General features: G+C 38.4%; 1 protein-coding gene across 1 annotated transcript in view; it reads right to left on the bottom strand.

The window, feature by feature from the left end:
- The window catches only part of RNGTT (RNA guanylyltransferase and 5'-phosphatase), a 188536-nt gene that overhangs the window by 161874 nt on the left and 3402 nt on the right, over positions 1–23260 (bottom strand). Inside the window, exons 2-6 of the mRNA XM_021390753.1 lie at positions 21025–21134; positions 13025–13128; positions 12806–12894; positions 9164–9239; positions 5606–5855 (exon numbers count right to left, since the gene is read on the bottom strand). Coding sequence (XP_021246428.1) covers positions 5606–5855; positions 9164–9239; positions 12806–12894; positions 13025–13128; positions 21025–21134 — 629 coding nt within the window. The remainder of the gene's footprint in view (positions 1–5605; positions 5856–9163; positions 9240–12805; positions 12895–13024; positions 13129–21024; positions 21135–23260) is intronic.

Here is a 23260-nt window from a genome sequence, read left to right as displayed (position 1 = left end):
CCTTCCCCTTCCACGCACCATTGCGCTCATCTGTTCCACTCTTGAGCAAGTCTAAGAACTAAGATGGCAAAAATAACAACGTGAATTAGTAATATTCTTCCAAATTGGTATCCTAAATTAGCTCACCATTGGATGAGTCAGTACTGGTGCCTGCACAGTGGAAGCAGAAAGTACACAAAGAGTGAAGGGAAAGCAGAATGCAAGTTTTCAGTTAAGACTGGCTCAGCTGTGCCACCAAATCATATTCTGAGAACAGTACATCCTGAAGAAATAAGCTAGTTCACAACCTTAATTACCTTAAGCTCCACAGACTTTTGGAGCATCACTTATCCCCACACGAGTAGGTGCAGCAGCTCACAGGTGACTCAGTAGGGGAGGCAGAGCTCTGCAAGGCTGGCCAGTGTGCTGTCTGGGTTCTCAATAAGGGGTTAAGAGCACTAGGAAATAAAGGATTGTGACCCGCTTCTCCAAATAACATCATGGTGCAATGGCATTAGGGACTGCTAAGACGAAACCAAAAAAGCAGGCAATAGCAAAGACTTTCCCAAAAAAATAAAGTCATAAACATGAAACTGTGCTAACCATTTGAAATTGGCTCTTGTAAACTGATAAAGAGAATTATGCACTTAACATAACTGATTTTGGAACCGCTAATGTCGGAGCGCACAGTACAATTGAAGTTACCCTATGAACTAAAATCAGCTGCATACTGCTTCCACACTTGATATCACAAGTGCGATACTGTATCATTACAATTCTGAACAGCTTCAAAAATTCTCTGTATGGTAAGAAAGGCATGAAGTTAGAGTGAATTATTCAAAATTACTAAGACATCGGCTTCCCAGCACACAGAAAGTACGCACTCTAATTTAGTTCCAGTCACTTTGTTTGGTTTGTTTACTGTAAGAGCTTTTAACTGTTAATTGATTGCAAATACCTGACCAGACAACAGGTTCCTTTGCATAAGTAGTATGTGCTCGATTTATGTAATTACATAAATGTATATACATATACACATACAAATACAAACACACGACTATGATTTGAAGGTGGAGAGGTACAAATATGGAATAATTAAGGAAACAAGTACTGCTTATAATTGGACAAAGTAGCCAGGCTTTTGCTTTTTCTACACTGGCTTCTCCATTCTCCTGATAGGCACACTGTAATTCTGGCAATTTGAAGCAAGAGGACTAGGGGGAGTGAGGAGCAAAGTGCTGACATCGTAGGGTGAAGACAAGGCTGTACAATAGCAGAACAGATAACACAGAGACTATTTCACTCAGTTACTGCAGCGTAAGAATATAATCAACTCAGGTAGGCAGACACTCCATCCAGGATGCTAGTGTAAATACTGCCATAGCAGCAGGCAGGCAAGATGATGCTTTTACAGAATAAAGTCAGGCCTCAAATATACTTAATAGCAAAGACACAGCAGTAGGAAAACAAGGAGAGACATTTGCATATTGATACTTGGCAAACTCAGAGCTCTAGGTTTCAGACAGATAACTCCTTCGAAAAGGTGCCAGAACTGAGCCAGACCCATTTACTTTCTGCACTGTTATTGAAGTAACAACCCCGTGGAAATGGGCTGAACGTGGTGCAGTGATGCTAGAGGAGTCAGCTCAGCAGCAGTACCTCAAGATCCCAGGTAAATACGAGCTTCTGGCAGCTACACTCCGCACAACCTTCATATCATCCGTATTCCTCAAATTCCTTACCCTTGCCACCACATCCCTACGCCCATTGCTTCAGCTGAAGGAGAAGTGGCAGTGCATCATCATGTCTTGGGTCAGATTCAGAATAGCAGCTGGAGGAGGGGGTGAGAGGGCACAGCTCCAATCCTACAACCCCCTGACTCCAGCGGCTATCACCAGGCCTGGGTGATTGCCATCTTCAGCTACTCAAGAGACTTAAGTCCAAAATGCTCAAAGAAAGCTCTACAGAGAACAAACATTCTAAAACGTAACAGAAAAAGAGTGTATCTTCTGAAAGAGAGGAAGAGAGCAATCCTTAGAAATGAGGAGGGGGAAAATACTTTCCAATTCAGTACAAAGATCCACATTTAATAAGGAATAAGAAATTATACATCTACACACTTGCAGAAAATTAGAGAAAAAGACAAGGAGGCAGACATAGACCACGTGCTGAATTAGCATTAGTCCATCTTTTAAAAGGCAATTATATTGAGATACATAAGCAGAAGTATTAGCCTTAAGACATATGAAATTAATTCCTTCATGTTAAGCACTGAGGTGGCCTCAGCTAGAGGCATGTGTTCAACTACAGGCACCAAAGCCTCAGAAAAATGTGGGCCAACATGACAGAATATAAAGAGTGACAAGAATAGTCAGAGGCATTAAACATACAGACCATACGGATAAAGTACATGAGAAAACACTGCTGCAAAAATGAGAAAATAACATTTTTTCTGTATCCATCAAAGTATGTCCACTAGCACTGTACTGGGGTTAAATGTTGGTTAAAAAAAGGTAGATTAGAAAGTTACTAATATTCAGAATCAATGTACCTTGATACTTAAATACTACCCTGGCTAACTATATCAACCACGAAGGTTAATGGCTTCCCTCTGTCTCACAGATGACTGCAAGACAGCTCCCCTCAAAAATCACAAAGGAAATCACTAGTAGTAACCACCACATCCAGACTGGTTAAGACATAACCACCCATTTTAGAAGCACTGCATGTTACACCCTGTACTTCCTGTGAAATGCATGACTTACATAGGAATAGAACAGATGGTACTTAATAAACATTAGAAGATCTGTTCGACCCACGAAAAGTTTGAAAGTTTTGGCTCAGAAGTATAACTCGCTGTCCTATTTGCAAAATACTTGGGAGAATACTTTTCCCCAAAATGAGGTTTTAGGTGTCAGCTAACAGATCCGCTGTTATCTGTCAACTACGTTCAGATTGCTGATGAAAGAAACTGCAATGTTCTAACTGTTCCAACAGCTTATATATCACGGGGGGGGGGGAAGAGTCTGTCAAGGCTTTTTGACATCAACAGTAAAGTTTCTCCTGTCCAAGACAGAATTTGTGAAATGGGCAGTATGCTTACATCTCTCTGTGAGCTATCTAGGCAGTTGCTTTGGACTATTCACTATTGTAGCAAGATGGCTGGGAGGTATCTTCTCCTCTACCCTCAAAACTTCTCTTCTATTCCCTCAAAGATTTGGGCCAAATGAAAACATTTCAGAACATCAGTATCATACAAGTCCCGTTTAGTTTGATATTACATATCCTTAGGTCTTTTGAGGAGTCAGATAAGAAATCTGAAAACATCTCCTGTGGGAAATCATCATTAACAATGAACATTTAGCCCTTCAGATGGTAAAATAACCAGTTATACATACAGAGTGGAGAGCAGCACCTCTGAAATTGATCTTGGCATCTTGGTCAACAATAAACTGAACATGAGTCAACAGCGTGCCCAGGCAGCCAGGAAGACCAACCATACCCTGGGGTGCACCAAGCACAGCATTGCCAGTGGGCGAGAGAGGGGGTTGTGCTGCTCTGCTCTCTGTTGTGCTCACTTTGAGTACTGTGCATGGTTTGCGTGCCACAATATAAAGACATAAAACTACCAGAGCGTCCAGAAGAGGGCTACAAAGATGGGTCCGGAGGAGAAGACAAATTAAGAGTAGCTGAGGTTCCCTGCTCTGTTCAGCCCAGAGAGGAGGCTGAGGGGAGGCCTCATGGTGGCTGCAGCTCCTCACAGGGAGCGCAGGGCAGCGCTGAGCTCTGCTCTCTGTGACAGAGAGAGGGCCCAAGGGAACGGCATGGAGCTGTCTCAGGGGAGGGGCGAGTAGGTTAGGGATAGGTTCTACACCAGAGGGTGGCGGGCATGGAACAGGCTGCCCAGGGCAGTGGGCATGGCATTGAGCTTGTCGGAGTTCTCTATCATATGGTCTGATTTTTGGGTGGTGCTGTGTGGAGTAAGGGGTTGAACATGATGATCCTTGTGGGTCTCTTCCAACTCAGGACATTCTATGATTCTACGGTAAGAGAAAATCTAAACAAGAGGTATTTACCTGATAATCATTCTCCCTGTAGATTGCATATTTACAAGGAATCACAAATGGACTGTATCCATGTCTACTCAGTTAAGATGCAGTCCAATCTGCCAGTCAAGTATCATGGTAAAGAATTCTCCCCGTTCCTCCTCTTCATGCCAAAGACTGTTCCTCCAGAGCTGCAAAACTGAATTATACGAATATGCATATTAACTAGATGATTCTTTCATAAATTCTCTAATTCTTAATAAAGTTTTAGTTATTAATATGCTTATTCGTATAATTTAGCTTCCAGCTTTCAAAAAAAATCTATGCTGGCAGATAAGAAAAAGCCTATGAAACGGTACGGTGATTCTTGTTAAACACACTGATTTAGTTTTATACCTGTGGAAAAATGGCTGTCTTCAGCATCACCATCACACCTCAGTTGCCAATGCATCAAAACACAAATAAAAAAAATCGGTTTGGCAGTTCCAACCCAAAAGTTTTTTAGATATTGATATTTTACTGCAAGACTAATGGTGCTGACAGCCACATCCCTGAGCATACTTTGAGTATTTCTACAGTGCTGGTAGTCCTATTTCAGCTGATGGATTATTGGAAAGTTTCTGAAGTTCATCTTTCTTCTTTGGACAACATACTGTATTCCATTCAGACTAGTTTCTACCATACTCCATCTGTAAACCGTGATGAACAGCTGCAGTAACAACAAAATGCATTTTAGCAGCATGTTTCATGCAAGGATTTTCAAGTGTCTGCAAACAAACACACCTCAGAATACAAGTAAAATAGCTTAGCAGCATGCAAACGGAATTGGATCTAATTTAGTTCTCAGCAATATTCTCCTCTACTTTATTTCTAGATAAAATAAAAGTCAGGGGCTTGGAGAGAACTGAGCCATTAGTCTTCAAGACAAAAACAAGTATATTCTTCATACTTGAGCATTAGTTCCTTACTATAGTAACAATAGAAAATTAATTCATTGGAATTATTCAAATTTATGTCAAAATCACGAGTGATCAGCATATTTCTTATCTATGGTTAAAAAAGCTTTGAAAAAGTGTTATTTCAGAATTGTTTTGGTTTCTAAAAAAAAAATCACACTGCTTTTTGCTAATCCTAGTCTCAATCCTCTCAGATTTTCAAAATTAATTATAATTACTAAAATGAGCACTGAATTTAAAAGTCTGAACTTTAATCCACATAGCTACAAAAAAAAAAAAAAGAACTGTTTTACATCCCCATACACCCTGATAACATTTCACCCCTAGGGAGGGATCAGACAACTAAGAATAACTTCTATATCTCAACTCAAGTTTAAAAAAAAAGTTGTATTTGAAAAATGTAAGTCACTGTTACCACTGAAATAGTTAAGGTTTTGAATGTCGAAGTTCAGCGTTCATATACAAAACAATAAAAAAGTTTCCTTTGGTTACGGACAATGCTACTAGCTCCTGACTAGCAAGATCACTGGCACTTGTCTAGCACTTACAGTGTAGTAACAGATGACCATGAGTTTATGCAAGTATGTTTAGCAATTAGAATATTAAGTTCTTAATCAAAAATACCAGTTTTAGGTGTTCTTTTCTCCTCTTGCCAAAGGAAGAGCTTGATGATCCAGCTTCTGATTCTTGGCCTCCTGTTTTACCATTGTCATCATCTTCCTCTTCATCATCCTCAAAGCACCACTCTGGTAGCTCAGGTGGTGATGGGGCATCATCTTCATCTCCATAACGACGGAATAATTCCTTCAAATAGTCACCTTTATAAATACCAGGTGGTCTAGCCTGAGCAAAGGTAGCCACAGCTGCCTCAATACTGTCAAATAAGAATTGGAAATTACTCTGTATGTTTTTCTATTTAAGGCATAGTATGACTAAAACATACTTAATTATTGGTACCAAGAATTCAGAAAAAATCCTAAAGTGACAACTGCAAAAACATTCGTGATATTCAAAGCATCAAGCTTAAATTGCGATGACCTTGCACTGCATACATTCATAAAAGTAACTGCAGCTTGGTCTGCTTCATTTCTAATTGCAGCAAAGAGAAATCTGCTGGTCACATAGGTAAAACTTTTATTATAATTTTTATTATTGCTATAGAAAAATGAATGGGTGACACAAAGGTAAGTACTTACAGACTGAACTAAAAGAAAAAAAGATTTTAAAAAGCTTATTTAACAGAAATTCAAGTGGTAACATTCAAATAGCTACACTTTTTCATCTAAAAACTTCCTTAATTTTTACACAGAGGTTTTACAAACACTTTGGCAGACAGCAACCAAATCTTTTGAAATGACTTCTCTTTCAGGACATTTCCCTCAGAAACTGTATTTTAGAAGCTTTTTCCTATACAGCTAACACTTAACTTTAATTGCAGTAATAAAGTAGAGACCAGATAACAAAAAAAAGTTAGAAACCAAAACTAACAGTTATGCACCAGTCAACTGGAAGGCACTACAAAACATACAACAATGAGAACAGCAACCAAACATTTAAAGAAGTTGTTTTCAAATTTCAGGAACCAATGGACTGGTATAGCCTTTCAAGGGTTTTACAGCTGTTTTCATAGATCCTATGAAAATGGACGTAATTCTATGGAGCAGTAATGCTCCACGGATCAACATTTAGAAATCTTGCTATATAGGTTGGATATTGAGAAAAATTTCTTCTCTGAAAGAGTGGCCAGGTGCTGGAACATCCCCTGCTCAGAGAGGTGGTGGAGTCATCGACCCTGGAGGTGTTCAAGAAATGTTTAGATGTGGTACTGAGGGACGCAGTTTAGTGGGAAAATACTGGTAGTAGGTGGATGGTTCAACTGGATGACCTTGGATGCCTTTTCCTACCTTGGTGATTCCATGTAAAAGAGTAGAGAAATACCACAAAAGGTAAATCCCTTTCTTAGACTTCTTGACAAGCATGTATCTTTAAGCTGGAACAAAAGCATACACTACTTGCTGTGACTTTTTTTTTCAAATATGAGAATAGCCTACCACTGGAACAAGGAAATCATACAGCTAAAATGGGAAAAATTACAGAAGGCATTTTTTGCCTGATCTGTCCAGTATGAGACAGTGCCTGAGAACTCTGAGACAAGTGTCCTGTTATAGGGAAAGGCAATTCACAAGAACTAGGTAAGTTTGGTTCTCTCTTTGATTAAGAGTGGAGAATAAAGCAACTTCAGAACTGAGGCTACCAGACAGTCACCAAATCTCAGAAATGACAGATTATTAAAGTGAGTTATTAGAAAAGTTCTATCTTCCTCATTCTGTTTCTTATGACTCTTAATTTCTTACATACAAGACAATCTTTATTTTGTTATATTTCTTAAATTGTTTTACACCTTCCGAAATCAATGTCACTGCAAGTTCAAAACCACCAAAAGAGATAGGGCCTGAAACACGCTCAGGTTTGTCTCCCATTGTATTACAAGAATTCTATACTATTGTGGAGTATACAGTAACAGAAGTCAAAAGATGCAGCGCTAGGTTTCTGAGCTTGAAATCTGCTGTAGGAAAACATACTCTGCCAGTTCTAGAAACAGAGTAGTCTTTGGGGAAAAAGTTTAAAAAAGAAAACTAAGGTTTCTGATAACTAGCTGGAGGGCTTTCATTCTAGATGACCTTTCTTTAACTATAAAATACAACTCAGGATTTACAATGCATCAGCAGTACTATTGTACCACACACTTCAGAAATGAATATGGATGGATTTTTCCATCAGGAAAGCCTTATTTCCTCTTCACCAAACAGCAGTGCCTTATTTTAAAGGATGATACAGCACACTGGCTTTATCTTAATACAATGCTTAGCACTAGCTACCACCTTGCAGAAATGCTTTCTTTAGCAGTGGACATCTTTATTATTAAGTGACATCTGGACATTCTGTCAAAATAATTTGATGTAGAAAAGCAAATGTATATGATCAGCTACTCGAACAAAGTGAACAAACAAAAATATACGGCTGCCAAGTTTTAAGACTTTTCCCACAGAGGCTTAGAAGTAAAAAGAAGCTGCATAAAAGCAGTTTCAAATAGATTTAAGTGCATTTCCTCTTCAGAACAAAGGACCAATATTGAGTCTGATTATTGCATGCTGCTTTTAAGTTGTTAGATTAAAAGCAAACTAATTTTCTACTTTGTAAGAGTAACTATAATCACACTATAACAATCTTTGTATCTTCCTGCAGTCAGCTAAGACTCTGCCAAGATTCAGCCACCCACTGTTAATGGCATTCTGTCTCCATTGCTCCAGTGTCTCTACTCCAAGTTTACTAGCAGAAGACAATGACCAACCTCTTTGCAAGCTGCTTGCATACACATGCTAATCACTGAATAAATTTCATGTCCAGTTGTAAGAACACGCAAGAACAGGAGTGTAATTTTCTTCACTTAAAGACTGTACAAGAAATACCATCAGAACACTGAAGGGACTTGTTAAGTGACATGCTCTGCAAGTGATCCAGCCAGCACAGAAACAATGTTCCACGAATACTACCAAACATGCAAAATCAGGCCTATCAGCATGGTACAGCCTATTTTTTTTTTAAACTAGTACTATTTGAAAAAGATCTCTAGTATTTATGAGGCACCAAAATTTTAAATTCACTCAACAAACAGGTGCTTTTGTAGAAACATGCTGCAGATCTCAGTCTAACAGCAAGCTGGAAACAGCTTTGCCTTCCCACTACCGCTTCAGAAGAGCACTTGTCACTCTGTTGCTTCTCTAGCTAACGTCTTCTTTTCAGAATTCAAGGACCTGAAAGAGCATACATGCAAACCTATGTGAAATAGAATAAATAATACTGCAGGCTTCCCTGAACTCTATTGTTTCCACTCAAAGCATGGGGTATGTCTCAGGGGAGAGACCCAGCACAACCCATACATTTCTAGAATTCCCAGAACAGCAGGTACAACTGACTTTTACCCACCAAACCCGAAAAGCTTGACTGACCAAGGCTAAGCTACTGACACATATGAATAATGCTAACATAGGTTGTTTGCTCAAAATTAGTAGGAAGTTTTAATTTAAACAGTGAATACAAGAGGATAGCTGCCAGAACAAGTGAAACATACTGAAGATTCTTTTGATTCACAAATCCCTAAGAATTAAAATTCAAAGTTACCTCCAGTCCAGCTTCTCAACCAAGAAGGCACAGATGAGAAATCCAGTTCTATTGAAACCATGCGTGCAATGGACACCTAGATGAAACAAGAGAAGAACACAACCATGTGAAAATATTTTTAACAAACATGTTTAAGATTCACAAGTGAGTTTTTTGATCATTCTGACTTCATCAATAATGAGTTACCACTCATTCTACTGAGACAGCAGAGATTATTTAATGCCCAAAAGTCTAAAAACAATTATGTTCTTCCTGCAAATTATCAGCAACAAGAGTACAGGACACTTCAGATCATTTCAAATCAAGAGCACTAGCTTAACCCGATTCAAATATGGCTAATGCAGACAAGATCCAAAGTTGTTTGGTTTGGGTTTTTCTTGTTTTTATTTTTTTTAATATGACTGCTCAAATGCTTATCAGGAGACAATGCAGTCAAATTTGATAGCTGTGCTTTTAATGGATTTAACAAGCATTACATTATTTCACACCATCAGGCATAAAAATCATACCCAGATTATCTTATTTCAAACTTGAATGCAGTATCAGTCCACAATTCTAAGTCATATTTGTCATCACCATGTTAAGTTCAGACATTAGTTTTGGGAAAAAACACTACAAAAAGAAAACTATACAACACTACAATAACCTTGAACTACTTATCATTACATATTAAGAAAAAACAATTTTTTCCTCTATTTTACTGTGAAAGAAAGGGAAGAGTCAAAGGTACTGGAATTCCTTTTTATTTTCTCCTTTTTCCTATTATTTTCTCCTATCTCAAGGCAACAGCACCATCTAGTGATAAACAAACCAAGTCTGAAACATGCTACTAAAAGGCTGTGAACAATTCAGGCAAGATGTTGACTCTTCCTCCCACTGCACTTTTTTTAAACAGCAAACATCACAGTATTAAAGTTTCCACTAAAACCAAGTGTAATTATTAATTAATATGTTTTTCAACTCTGGCTACAACACAAGCTTTTATTAAATTACTTATTTCTCTGTCATAGTTAGGAGACTAAGTCAGCAATAATTCACTTGATGCTTCTTTGGATCAAATTTGAGTATTTACCTTCCCTTCCTACACCCTACATCCACACTGCAAGCAATTTCTTTACTTATTTGTTTTAAACTAGAGAATCAAGACAAAATACCTATGAAGAGCAGAACATTACTCAGGTACACAGAAATACACCCCAGCTACATCAGTTGGCTTTGTGACTCACTCCCCTTCCACTCCAACCTTCCTTTCTTAATAAAGCAATACAAATTCTACTAGGAATTTCTTGGATTCACACATGCTAACGATTAATAACAACAAAAACTGTAGCTTGCATCAAATGAAATTAATTTTAGCTTCCTTATAGAATTTGTTCCCAGTAATCATTTCTCTTTTGTTTTTGGCTTAAGCAAAATCTTTGCATTTTGTTTCCTTGAAGTTGGCAGGCATGCTGCAGTCCTTCAAGTTGCAAAAATATAGCTCCCATCCTATAGCGTTCTAGTTGAATAGAAAATTTTGTTCACTTATCTGCATTTGAGCCTTTTTTTGTATCTAATCCTGACACTGGCAATGAAATGGCACACAATTGCTATCAATAAGCCCTGCAGCTGTTGCTTCTATCAAGAAGGTTAAGTCAATAATTTTATACACATGACAAAGATGAGAAGCATTTCAGCAATGAGAACAATGGGTTGGAAAGGAATGATCGCAGAGGGTGCAGTACTATCACTGTTGCAGATTGCTTTCACTTCTGATAAATACATCCTCCACACTAACTCCTCTGGTGCTTTTTCAGAAGAGGAAACAAAGCATTCAGTCCCAGAAACAACTTTTCTGTAACTCATGGAAGGAAAATGGAAAAATCCCAACATTTCACCTTTAATACAAAAGCCTAAAGCACAGGTTATTTAAGAGATTATTCAAGAATTTTTTTTTTTTTGCCTCACAGAAGTGAATCAAAGGGAAGTGATCAGCCCTGGTGAGGGCGCACCTTGAGTACTGAGTTCAGTTTTGGCCTCCTCACTCCAAGAAAGACGTCAATGCCCTGGAGTATGTTCAGAGAAGGGCAACAAAGCCGTGAGGGCTTTGGAGCACAAGTCTTATGGGGAGCGGCCAAGGGAGCTGGGGTTGTTCAGTCTGGAGAAGAGGAGGCTCAGGGGACGCCTTATCACTCTCTATAACTTCTTGAAGGGAGGTTGTGGCGAAGTGGATGTTGGCCTCTTCTCCTGTGTAACTAGTGATAGGATGAGAGGAGATGGCCTCAAGTTGCACCGGAGAAGATTCAGGTTGGATATTAGGAAATACTTCTCCAAGAGAGCGGTCAGGCACTGGAGCGGGCTGGCCAGGGAGGTGATGGAGTCACCAACCCTGGAGGCGTTCAAGAAACGTTTAGATGTTGTACTAAGGCAAATGGTTTAGTGGGAAATACTGGTGGTAGGTGCACAATTGGACTGGATGATCTAGGAGGTCTTTTCCAACCTTGGTGACCCTATGATTCTGAAGTCAGATAGAGTAAAAACACATATAGCCTAAATAATAGAACGTTCCAAAATTCATGCAAGTCAAAAAGTAAATGGCTCAACACTGAAAATGGTGTTTTAGAAGTTGAAATAGAAGTCAAATGGGTTTGCTACTTCATACATATCACAATGCTATGTCTTAGAAATTCCAGTTTCTGAAATATTGTTTGATGGCTGATCCAACTTACTCTCATTTAGTAGTTTCTCATTTTTCATATCACATGCCTGTGCTTGTTCAAGGAAGAAAATACAAGTCTCAAATTAAAATTTCCTTCTATGTGAAACAAAGAAAGTATCTAAAACTAAATTGTGTGAAAAGTTAATTACGTGCCCCAAGTAAATCTCTCAGGCATTGATAAAATGCAATTCTCAATGGTATCCAGTGACAAGAAGAAATGAGCACATATTGAAATACAAAAAATGCTGTATAAACACTAGGAAAAAACACTCTCCATTGTAAAAGTCAAACACTGGAATATGTTGCCAGAAGATGTTGTAATTCTTTGTCTCTGACAGTCTGCAGACAGAGTTGAGCATTAAAGCGCTTAACAGAAATCAGAATAAAATGGTCTTAACTAAAAGCCACTCAAATTGTTTTTTGTTTTTTTCTTTTTGCTGAGGGAAAAAAGCCTTACGAACATTCAAATATTTACTATGAGACAGTACACCACAGAAGAAAAACTTAGCCCAATATCAACCACCAATTTCTAGCAATTAATTAGCTGCCTTGTGAAATTTGCTGAAGAGTTTCTGATCAGTCAGCTGCCAAATAGGACAGCAAGTAAGCCAGATCACTGAGTGTCAAAACAACACTTAAGCAATGCAAAACCTTTATTTCTGTCAGCAGAAGTTTCAAAATGATAATGCAGGCATCTTGTAGACAGTTCTTATACATTTCTTCTGCATAAAGTAAACAGTTGTATTCCAACTGATGCATGTGGAAACATACTTTTCTGTAAAAAGAAAATGCTACTCTGGAGTTAAAAAAAATCAAGTCTATACATACATAAACACTGTACTGCAGGAATTCTTTTGCTGTCAAGACCATCAAGAATAAGAGACTGTCAGGAGCAAATAAAAATAGATTAACAGCAAAAATTAATGGAAATAGATTAGACATACCTATAAGTTCTGTGGGATTCTTTTCACTGAAATGTTCACATACACGGATAAACATTTCTGTATTCTCAGGTGTAGGGCACTCACCATGCCTGATAAACAAACAAGATAGAAATCAGTTGGAGAAAAGGGAATTGAATGGAAAAAAACGAAATAAAAAAACAGTAATTACTTTAGAGTGATCTTTGAAGTTAAAAACTAAAAAGTATACAGACAACTTACCCTTTACACTGGAGTTTTATATACTTAATCCCCTCTTTCTGTATATCGTTCCTATCATAGAATCTATTGGTGTTGGTCAAGTCTACCAGCAAACCCATTTTAACCTAAAAAAATAAAAGTAATCGTATATATTCAGTTCCAGTATTAGTGCACATATATTTATTTTAATAATTTTATTTTATATATATTTACTTAGATGTATTTAATTTAATGTTTTTATTAATTTTTAATAATGGCCAAATTAAAAATGATAGCAAACTAGCAAGTTTGAAAAACTAGCAAAGTTTGCAATCTTTCAAATACTGTGTTCAGAAAACATCTATATAAGCTTCATTCTACCACCATCAGTCATTTGCTTTTTGTGAAAGCTTGTGCCTGAATTAGCTTCAGTCACCAATTCAAAAACCTCAACTTGTTTCCCCAAACATTTCCAAATAAGCGAAGTTTGTTATCAGCAAAAAGATCTGTTGAAGAACTATCTAAACACTTTATAAGACACATAAATTTGTTACATAAAGTCACATCAACTTAACATGAAAACAACACAGCGAGAGTATCGTAAGAAAAACCACCTACTGAAACTTATACATAAGTATCCTCTCATAAGAAAATACCTTACCTTAATTTACCCATTTAGTAGAGTCCAAAACAAATGAACACTTTCAAGTTTAAAATAAAAATTCCCTTTATTTCCTAGAAACTCTCTATTCAGAGGTGAAACGTGAAACAACTTGAAATTTTGCAAGGTGCTGCAGGTGACTGAGATGGCAGCTTTAACCACAAAGATGTTAGGATGTACCTGAGTTAAGGCTGCCTTAACTATTACTCTAACGTGCCCTTTGAGCTTTATGGAAGTTACCATTTCAAAACTCAAGATGGAAAGCAGGAGTTCCACCGAGTGGCACCCTACACACTGCTCACCAGCAACATGCATTCTACTCACTCCTCATTTAAGTTAACAAGGGAAATGAATCCCTTCAAATTTAATGAAGATTTCATAATAGTGGTGGAAAACACTTCACTCCAAGTTCTGGGGAAATGCACTCCTTTCAGTCACAGACACAGGAAATTACAGAAAAACAGAACAGGAAAACAAAGTTGCATGGCAACCTGTTGACTCAATGCTAGTCTTCTCCATTCCATAGAATTTCATCCTTGGTTCAGCAAAACTTCTTCCAACGATAAACCTCCCTTATAACTATACAAAACCAGCTTACTAATACACCAGTGTGCTGAAAGCATTCCTGCCTTCCTATTTCATAAGTACAAGTAATTGCTTTCGGTCAAAAAGCAGAACATCATGGTTTCAGTTAGGATCCTCACCATGAAATCAGATGCCTATTTAAAGGCCATTTTACAAGCAGACTTAACAAAATCCTCATTCTGTTTTTAAAAAGACATCAATAGTGCACTTAAAAGTACATAACCACTGAAGCACATTAAATGTGCAGAAACATAAAAGAACAGCACATCTTCAATATATCTAAAACTCCAGCACATATACTTAACAGGATTTTGATCAGTTTTTATTTACCTTGCAGTCAACTGGCAGTAATTTAGACTTGCAGCAGGAAAAATTACAACTTAAAACACTGCTTCCAGACAATTCAAAGAAAATAACCTCCAATTAACTAGAATACAGTTCAGACACAGTAGTTTCACACAGATATGTTAATCCATAGACTCCAAAGGCAAATTCCCAATTATCTACAGAGCTAGTCATGCATAGCATTCAAAGTTCTTACCATATACTTTCATAATATTTTTACTTATCAGATGTTAGTGTCATAATGTTGTGTCAGCAGCACTAAGTACTCCAATATCCAAATCAGTTCTAAATTTCTCCTCTCCTTTGTTTACTTTGTTTTTTATATATTTTTATAAAATATATTATACACATAAAATTATATTTTATTCTGAACAGTTTACTGCATGTGTACAAGCACTTCAGTAGCAGCCCACCTGAAAACAATGTTACATCTGACTGACAGCAGCATATTTCCTGGTGATTAATATTGCAGGGAGTATACAAAAGACAATAAATTATTACTTTCCCTCTACTTTCAACATCATTTAGCAAACATCTCGAGGATTACTTAATTCACAAGTAAGGCCACATTAAATTTCATGGCACTACACTGTAGGTCCATAGCACTGACCTAAACTAATTAAAAACAACTATTTAGAATAGAATAACATGCTCTCACATCAGCAATTTCAGGTGAATACACAGGACAAGTGAAGAACAATAAAGGTAAAACAGTGAAAGGTGCATCTAAAATTAGATAGCTATATGAAAACATTAGATATTTCTAAATTGTTCTACACAAGCAATAGCTCTACATAGGGAATCATAAAATCACCAAGGTTGGAAAAGACCTCCCAGATCACCCAGTCCAAGCGTCCATCTACCACCAATATTCCCCTCTGAACCATGTTCCTCAGTACAACATCTAAATATTTCCTGAACATCTCCAGGGACGGTGACTCCACCACCTCCCTGGCCAGCCCGCTCCAGTGCCTGACCGCTCTTTTAGAGAAGAAATTTTTCCTAATATCCAACCTGAATCTTCTCCGGTGCAACTTGAGGCCATCTCCTCTCATCCTATCACTAGTTACACAGGAGAAGAGGCCAACATCCACTTCGCCACAACCTCCCTTCAAGAAGTTATAGAGAGTGATAAGGCGTCCCCTGAGCCTCCTCTTCTTCAGACTGAACAACCCCAGCTCCCTCAGGCAGCTCCCCGTAAGACTTGTGCTCCAAAGCCCTCACGGCTTTGTTGCCCTTCTCTGAACATACTCCAGGGCACTGACGTCTTTCTTGGAGTGAGGAGGCCAAAACTGAACACAGTACTCAAGGTGCAGCCTCACCAGAACTGAGTACAGAGGGATGATCACCTCCCTGCTCCTGCCAGCCGCACTATTGCTGATACAAGCCAGGATGCCATTGGTCTTCTTGGCCACCTGGGCACACTGCTGGCTGATGTTCAGCCAAGCACCAACTAACACCTCCAAGTCTGTTTCTTCCACACAATCTTCTGGCCATTCTGCCCCAACCCTGAAGCATTGCCTGAGGTTGTTGTGGCCAAAGTGCAAAATCCAGCACTTGGTCTTGTTGAACCTCATCCCATTGGCCTTGTCCCAGAGATCCAGCCTGTCCAGATTGCTCTGTAGGGCCTTGCTACCCCCAGGCAGATCAACACTTCCTCCCAACCTGGTGACATCTGCAAACTCAATGCCCTCAAGTCCAGGTCATCAGTAAAGACACTGAACAGGACAGAATCCACAGAGAATCTTCCAGCAGCGTGACCTGCCAAAAAAAAAAAAAAAGGACAATAACCTTCTTCCATGTTCTGCATCCTATCAGTAGCGTGGTTAGAGTAGGCAAAAGGATTGACAGAAGGATCAGCTGTGTGTTCCCTGGAGAGCTCTACACCACAAAGCAACAAAAGTGGCCCCCTAACTACCCTCCTCAAATTCTGCATAGCTCAGCTGGATAAATTGTTCTTTTATTTTAAATATGAAGTTAGGTATAGCATTTCAAAGATATTCTCAGCTAAGGGGAAAAATTATTTTTGAAGATTAAGATTTAATGAAAACAATTTTAAAGCAAAGGATTTTTCATCCAGTTGCAGCATAGAAAGAAAGACATTCCAAAATGAGAATTAGTACTGAGGAAAATCTGTGTCATCTGATAGCCTGAAGAGAAGGAAAGAGTTGTTTGGAAAATTTGCTGTTTAATAAAAGCAGGAAGACAAGTTAAAAGGTCCATTTAATATCACAGGTTGTTAACAGAGAGCTAAAATAAGTGCAAGTAATCTGTAAAGCATAGATTAACATTCTCCCCTCTCAAAGCAGGGGATACAATTCCACTTTAGTACTGGAAACTCAAAGTCAATTCCCAGCTCCACTATTCTCAAATACCACAGCTTCAAATGCTCCCACCAGAAGCTTCCAAACTTTCCCAAACCCCTCCTGCAACAAAGAGTTGTCACTGAGAAGTATGAAAGCACAAAAATTAATTTCATATCAAAACATTTAAGTTTAAAGAATACTCGCATGTTTTTCCTTTAACTTCTAGAGATTACTCTTCTGAACATATTCATTTACAGATTTCAGTCTCCTGATTGATATAGAGGAGTGAGAAGAGCACTACAATTATATTTCAGACCAAAACTGTCACTAAGCATTTGGGGATATTGCATTTCATTTCAACAGGAGGATGAAATACAGCAAAGTGTACAGCAAAGTTTGGGAGGAAACTCAGAACTACAGGACTTCTGCTTTACAAGTATTACAAATCATTCATATGTAAGTGAAGATCCTGTGAAGTGATTGTTTCTCACGCACTCCATGGCACCATAAACCACACAGGCATCTGGTATAATTCAGCCATAGCTATGAAGCATGTATGGCATGTATATAAATGTACATGTACACGTGGCATACAGAGCATAAGGCCTGAAATCAAAGTATCCAGCTACAATATTCCAAAATCCATTCAAAGAAATAGTGGTACCACAGAAACTGAAGCATTTCAGTCATCAAACCGGGGTTATACTGTGCTTGCATATGGTCTGATCGATCACAGTTCCCATGCATGGGGGAAGATTCTAGTACCTGTATGCTCCTCACACAGGTCCTTCGCTGTGCTCCTAAGCCCTGACGTCACAGCAACTACTACAGTCATTCTCTCAGCCATGCTGAGGTTTGCTCCTAAAAAATGCTTAGTAGAAGCTGATTTTTGAAGAACTACCAAACCAAACTAGTAACCCATTGGGAAAAAAAATACTTTATGCAAAAGGTTGGATGAAAAATCACGTCTTTCAGTTCACCACACCCAGCCATCATTGAATTACATGGCTTTGGAAGAGAGAGTAAACCGTTGAGCAACTTCTCACTAAGGCACTCATAGGATTGTTGCAACACTAAAATTTTATTGCATTGCAACACAGTGAAACTGTTTTTTTTCTTGCTTGCAGCTGCAAAAGATGACTGAATAGATGAAAAAAGCTCATCTATAGCTTGAAATTGTCACCTTCTACATACCGTAAAACCACAATCTTCATACTACCTCCACTCTGCCCATACTTTGGCTGGTCAGTCCATACTCTCCTGCACTTACAATAGCCTTTTTCTCCTCACTGCCTCTCTTTTCAGCTATCTCATTCTTCTAATGCCTTATACACGCACTCTTTTGTTGCTATACAAATAAATGGGCTCAGCTAGGTTCCCTTTGCATGACCACAGAAGTCTCTCATTAAACACTGGAAAGTGAAAACATCATCCTCAGGAGGGTGAAAACACATCACAATACACTGAATTCTCTTTGGTTCCCAGACATTTTTCTTGCTTTTTTTTTTTTTAATTGAGGAAAGTAGTTTAAATCAGTGATTAAATTCATCTGTGAAACCAATAACATGGTTGAGAATTGGTAACTAGTTTTCCTAGTAGGAATACCGTAGCTTTATTTATTAATATATTAATAAATTTATTAATTTTATTAATATAAAATATTAATTGCACAATCATTCTTGTGAGTCTTAGCTCTTCATAACAGAAATAACTTCTAAAAAGCATAAATATTACTAACTTACCTATTCAAGAAAGAAATAAATTATTCACAGTGTCACCAATTGCTTCTGCAATTTTTTTTTTTTAATGAGAACATTAAGTTACTGTTTCAGTACTGGCATTTGTAAGAAAAAAAGGAATTGCTATCCCTTATTAATAGTGTCTAGCATTGAGGTTTTCAGCAACCAGCTCTGTGAGAGAGAAAAAGAAAACACACAGGAAGCTCATTAAGGAAAGTTCCATCTTAGTTCCTCCCAGACAGATGTTATCTTAAATGTTCAACCTGTACCTTCAAGCATCCATGTTAGCAGAAGTATCTCCCAACCTGATGGAAGTTTCTGCTGAAATTTCTAATTTGGGAGGTAAGTTGTATGGACCTACGTAATAACAAAGCTTCAGAAGGGATTCATTCTGCAAAGTATTAGCATTTAACACACTGAAGTAAAATGATGACAACCATACCCGATGAGTTACTTTTCCCTCGCAAAAATCCTCTTTTCTAGGTTTCCTCAACTGCACATTCATCTCATATAGCTAGATTGTTTGTAAACTGTTGCTCTAGAAAAAGAGCACTCTGGTAACAAATTGCTTATCTTGGCTGCAGCATCAGAAAGACCAACGCGATGGAAGAGGCATTACAAAACAGGTGGAAGGACCAGCACAATAGCAAAGTGCTACAAAGGAATGGAAGTAGATCGCTCACCCACATCAGGAGATCCTGGGTTCACAGGGAAAGGCTTCCCCCAAGGAAGGATCTCCAGAAAGAGATCCTTCCTCAGTGGCAGTCAGCCCTTAAATGAGGCCTAAGAGGGGTGGAGACAAGCTCCATCCCTTCCAGTCACATGGTGAATTGCCTTCACCTGTGCTACCAGGGCTGACTGGGTCTTTCCTCCAGGTGCTCGATCAGTGGCTCAGGCCATGACTCAGCAGTTCCCATACACTTGGCAAATCAAAAAATGTTTAGTAAATTGTTTTGAAACTACAGAGTTGGAGAGAAACAATACATTCTGCTAACGAAAATGAAGAAAACATTAGTGGAGATTCTCATGGTAGTAACTGCTTTATCAGACTCTAAGCATCTGCAGTCACTGAAGACATGAATTTGCAGCATTGCAAAACGACTGATGTGCCCAGTGGAAAGGCCATGCAGGCTCACTCCCCATGTTTTGTTGTGTTTTTCTTTACGTGATAAATCAGCAGCAAGCAAAAACTCAAATTCTGAGCAAGTGTCTTAAGTTCTCTACAACTTTAAAACATTTGCACAATTTCATATTACTTTAAACCATGAATAAGCTTGCTTTTTCTAAGTGTGCCCATTAAAGCTGATTGGAGTAAAAAACCACGTTACATGAAAGAGGAGCCCAGGTAGAATTTAGATGTGTAGATCCAAGCATTCAAGCAAGGTAAACCCTACCACTCCCAGCACATATGCTTCACGTTTGCCCACTGGTGCCTCTATCACCGCTGTGCCAAGTAACTCATCATCATATCTAAGCCCATATAAGATCCACAAAATAGAGATTCTCATATTTTAGCCGCACGACTCTTCTGATGCTTAAGTCCTGGTGTTGTCAGACTAATTCTGAATTTGTTTAACTTAGATCAACAGAAAAAAAAAAAAAGTAAAAAAATCTACCATGACTAGTTTCATAAACTATACAGTCTAAACAAGTGGTGCTCATATTTTATATAATAATTTAGTAAACAGATTAGACGAATTATTAGGTTGTGCACCTTTCTCTGCCTGGGAGGTTAAAAACCCCCTCTCCTACATCTCTGGATGCACTCAACCCTGCACAGATCTCTGCACAGCACAAAAGGCTGGAAAGGCCTTCTCTCGTCAGAACTGTGCAGTAGCGCACAACTACATCCCAGCTGAATGAGGCAGACAGAAATAGGCTAAACAGAGACAATAAACAGGAGTTCCATTAAATATGCCTTTCATTTTTAAATATTTTCATTCCTGTAAGTGAAAACGCAGCTTAGAATAGCCATACAGGGATCATCTGTAGAACTACAAACTCAGAGGATCTGAACTTTGATAACAAAACCTTATTAGGTTGTGACAATAATAACAGAAAAATGTGAGGTTCTTGATGAGAACACAGTGAATAGGCTGGAGAATTCTGAACAATTCTTGCCTATAATGAGGTATTTTAGAAACTAAAGAGTTGCAGAGAAAACTTGAAAATGTAAAGAAAATATATATTATATTATATATATATATTATATATATATTTATATATTTATTATATATATATTTAATATATATTTAATATATATATATTAATATATATATTAAATTTTCCTGTACAGGTGTCCCCAAGAAAACCATGAACAACATTTTTCTTACACCTGAAAAGTAATATTTGAATAAACGTTAGTAATAAAAGTAACATTTCAATTAATAGAAAATTTAAATTTACCTTGAGACTCTTTAAGTAGTTGGACAACATACTTGGGTGAAAACGATTTTCTTCAGCAACCTGATCATCGTATCTTGGTCCTAACATTGTCTTCAAAGGTAAAAATTTCCCTATGAAACACAATCAAATTTGGCAGTATTGTATGCATACTGATGTATATGTGCACTTACAACTTAATGATTTCAAAGCAATATGGCAAGCAGTTTTATAGGTTCATCTACACTGAAAAGTAACTGCAGGTAAAGTATCAACAACAGCTAACTGGAAACTTTTAGCTACAAGTTTGCAGAACACCGCAGAAATCAGTCAAGAAACGGGTCAGATCATCAAGAAGCAGTACTCTCAATGTTTCAGCTAGTTTTTAGCATGGGTCAGGCTGCAGAGCTACAGCACACAACAGAAACATTTACAGTCAGTACAGTTAAAAACACAAAAAGCCAAACTCAAAGGTCAGTTTGCTACCCAGTGTGCCGGGCCCAGAGGGGGATGCAGTCATCCCTCCAAAACACAGGGCCTGCACGCAGCTCAGGCGTCATGCTTGTGACATAACTGTGACAGAAACTTGAGGGGAATGAGCACTTACCCAACGGTCACTAGGAACCCAAGATTTTTCAGTATTGCTTTTATCTTTCCATCCATCCTACCTATCACAGAACACCTGAAATAGCCCGCTGGGATGCCTGGTGCTTCCTGCCCAGCTCCAGTGAGCTGCAGGCAGGCCCTTTCCCCAGAAGAAACCAAACGGAATGAAAAGACAGTGATACAGTCATTGCATTCAGATAGAAATCAACTTCTGAGAAAGAAGCTCATTAATCTTCATAAAATAGAAAAATGTATACCGCTGTCACTACACGCGTGTGCAAGTAACTACTGAGAGCTCTTAAATCATAAATTAAAATTCATACCATTCTCAGTAGCCTTAAATTCTAACAAAACATCCTACGTAGTTTCAAATAAGCATTTAACTTTTAGGAAAGAGCCACTGAAAACAAGAGAAGATAGGTAGAGTGGAAACCGAGAGAGACTTTGTGTAACTTACTGGTCAGCATCACGCAGGAACTGGCAATGTGAGGAGCATCCTCACTGTTAACTTTCCTGAGAAAAGTCATTCAGTCACGCGGTCAGCATACACATCAGATGGCACTAAGTCCCTAGCCACTTCAACTCATTTGGCTGGCAGAAACACCTCTTCACATTAACCTACTTCCCCTCTGCCTTTCCATTCCATCCCCCTTGGCCACACTGTGAGGGTTGGCTGCCGTCCTTCATTTCCTCATGGCTTGACCTACCTGCTTTAATTCTGTTGGCTCATTGCATCTCCTGTCGCCTTCACCACTCCTATTCAGCTTCTCTCTCTGTTAATCCTTCCTTCCACATTAACTCACAGGTTACACTGTCCAGATTGATTCTGCAAATCCCAATTTTGGATGATCTTAATGCAGAAACCTATCTTTGAAGTGAATCCAACTCAACATCAAGCATGCTTGGAACTGCTCTAATTCACTTCACTCCTCACTGCCATCCAAACACACCCATTCACTCCGTGGAAGTGCTGAGTATTTTAACAGGCTCCATTTAGTACCACTTGGGAACGCACTGAAACCCCAATCCTTACAACCATTTAGGTGCAAGTCACTGTGTAGAACCAGAACTTACATGGCAGCAAGCAAGTTGTCTGCCAACATTAGAAGACAGCAGAGAATTCGTGTAATCATATTCCTAGTTGGGGAAATTTTCCAATCAGGTTATGAAAGCAATGGCTCTGGGGGTTTAGGGTTGAGTTGGGTTGGTTTTTTTTTGTTTTTTTTTTTTTTGAAGGGGGGGGAAGGAGAGCTGTTTTGTTTAACAAATTACAGTTCTCTGAAGTCCAATCTAACACTGTGCTTCGAAATAAGCATCACCTTCAGAATTCACTGCTTTGATATTTTCTTGGGCTTTTCTAAACTGTTGTTGCTACACAGGTATTAAAGATCTTGAATATGATCTTATATCATGTACTTCTTAAGACAGAAAACCAAATTATTATCAGTGGAAAACTGAAAATTCTCCTTACCTGAGGTAAGGAGTACCTGAGCCCCTCTCAATGTCATTAAGCTACAGAAAATCTAAGCTGCAATGCAAAGAAGATTTTCTAAACTTTTTTAGCGAAAGGGAACTATAAATGAGGCAGTATCTACAATTTCTGCTATAGTTTTGCCCTATAGTTTATGCTAAAGAATTGCAAGCAGTTGTTACA

The sequence above is a fragment of the Numida meleagris genome, chromosome 3 (genome assembly GCF_002078875.1).
Source record: "Numida meleagris isolate 19003 breed g44 Domestic line chromosome 3, NumMel1.0, whole genome shotgun sequence".
In the NCBI taxonomy this organism is placed as follows: Eukaryota; Metazoa; Chordata; class Aves; order Galliformes; family Numididae; genus Numida; species Numida meleagris.
Note: the sequence above shows the minus strand (reverse complement) of the source record. Positions and strands in the feature narration are given on the sequence as shown.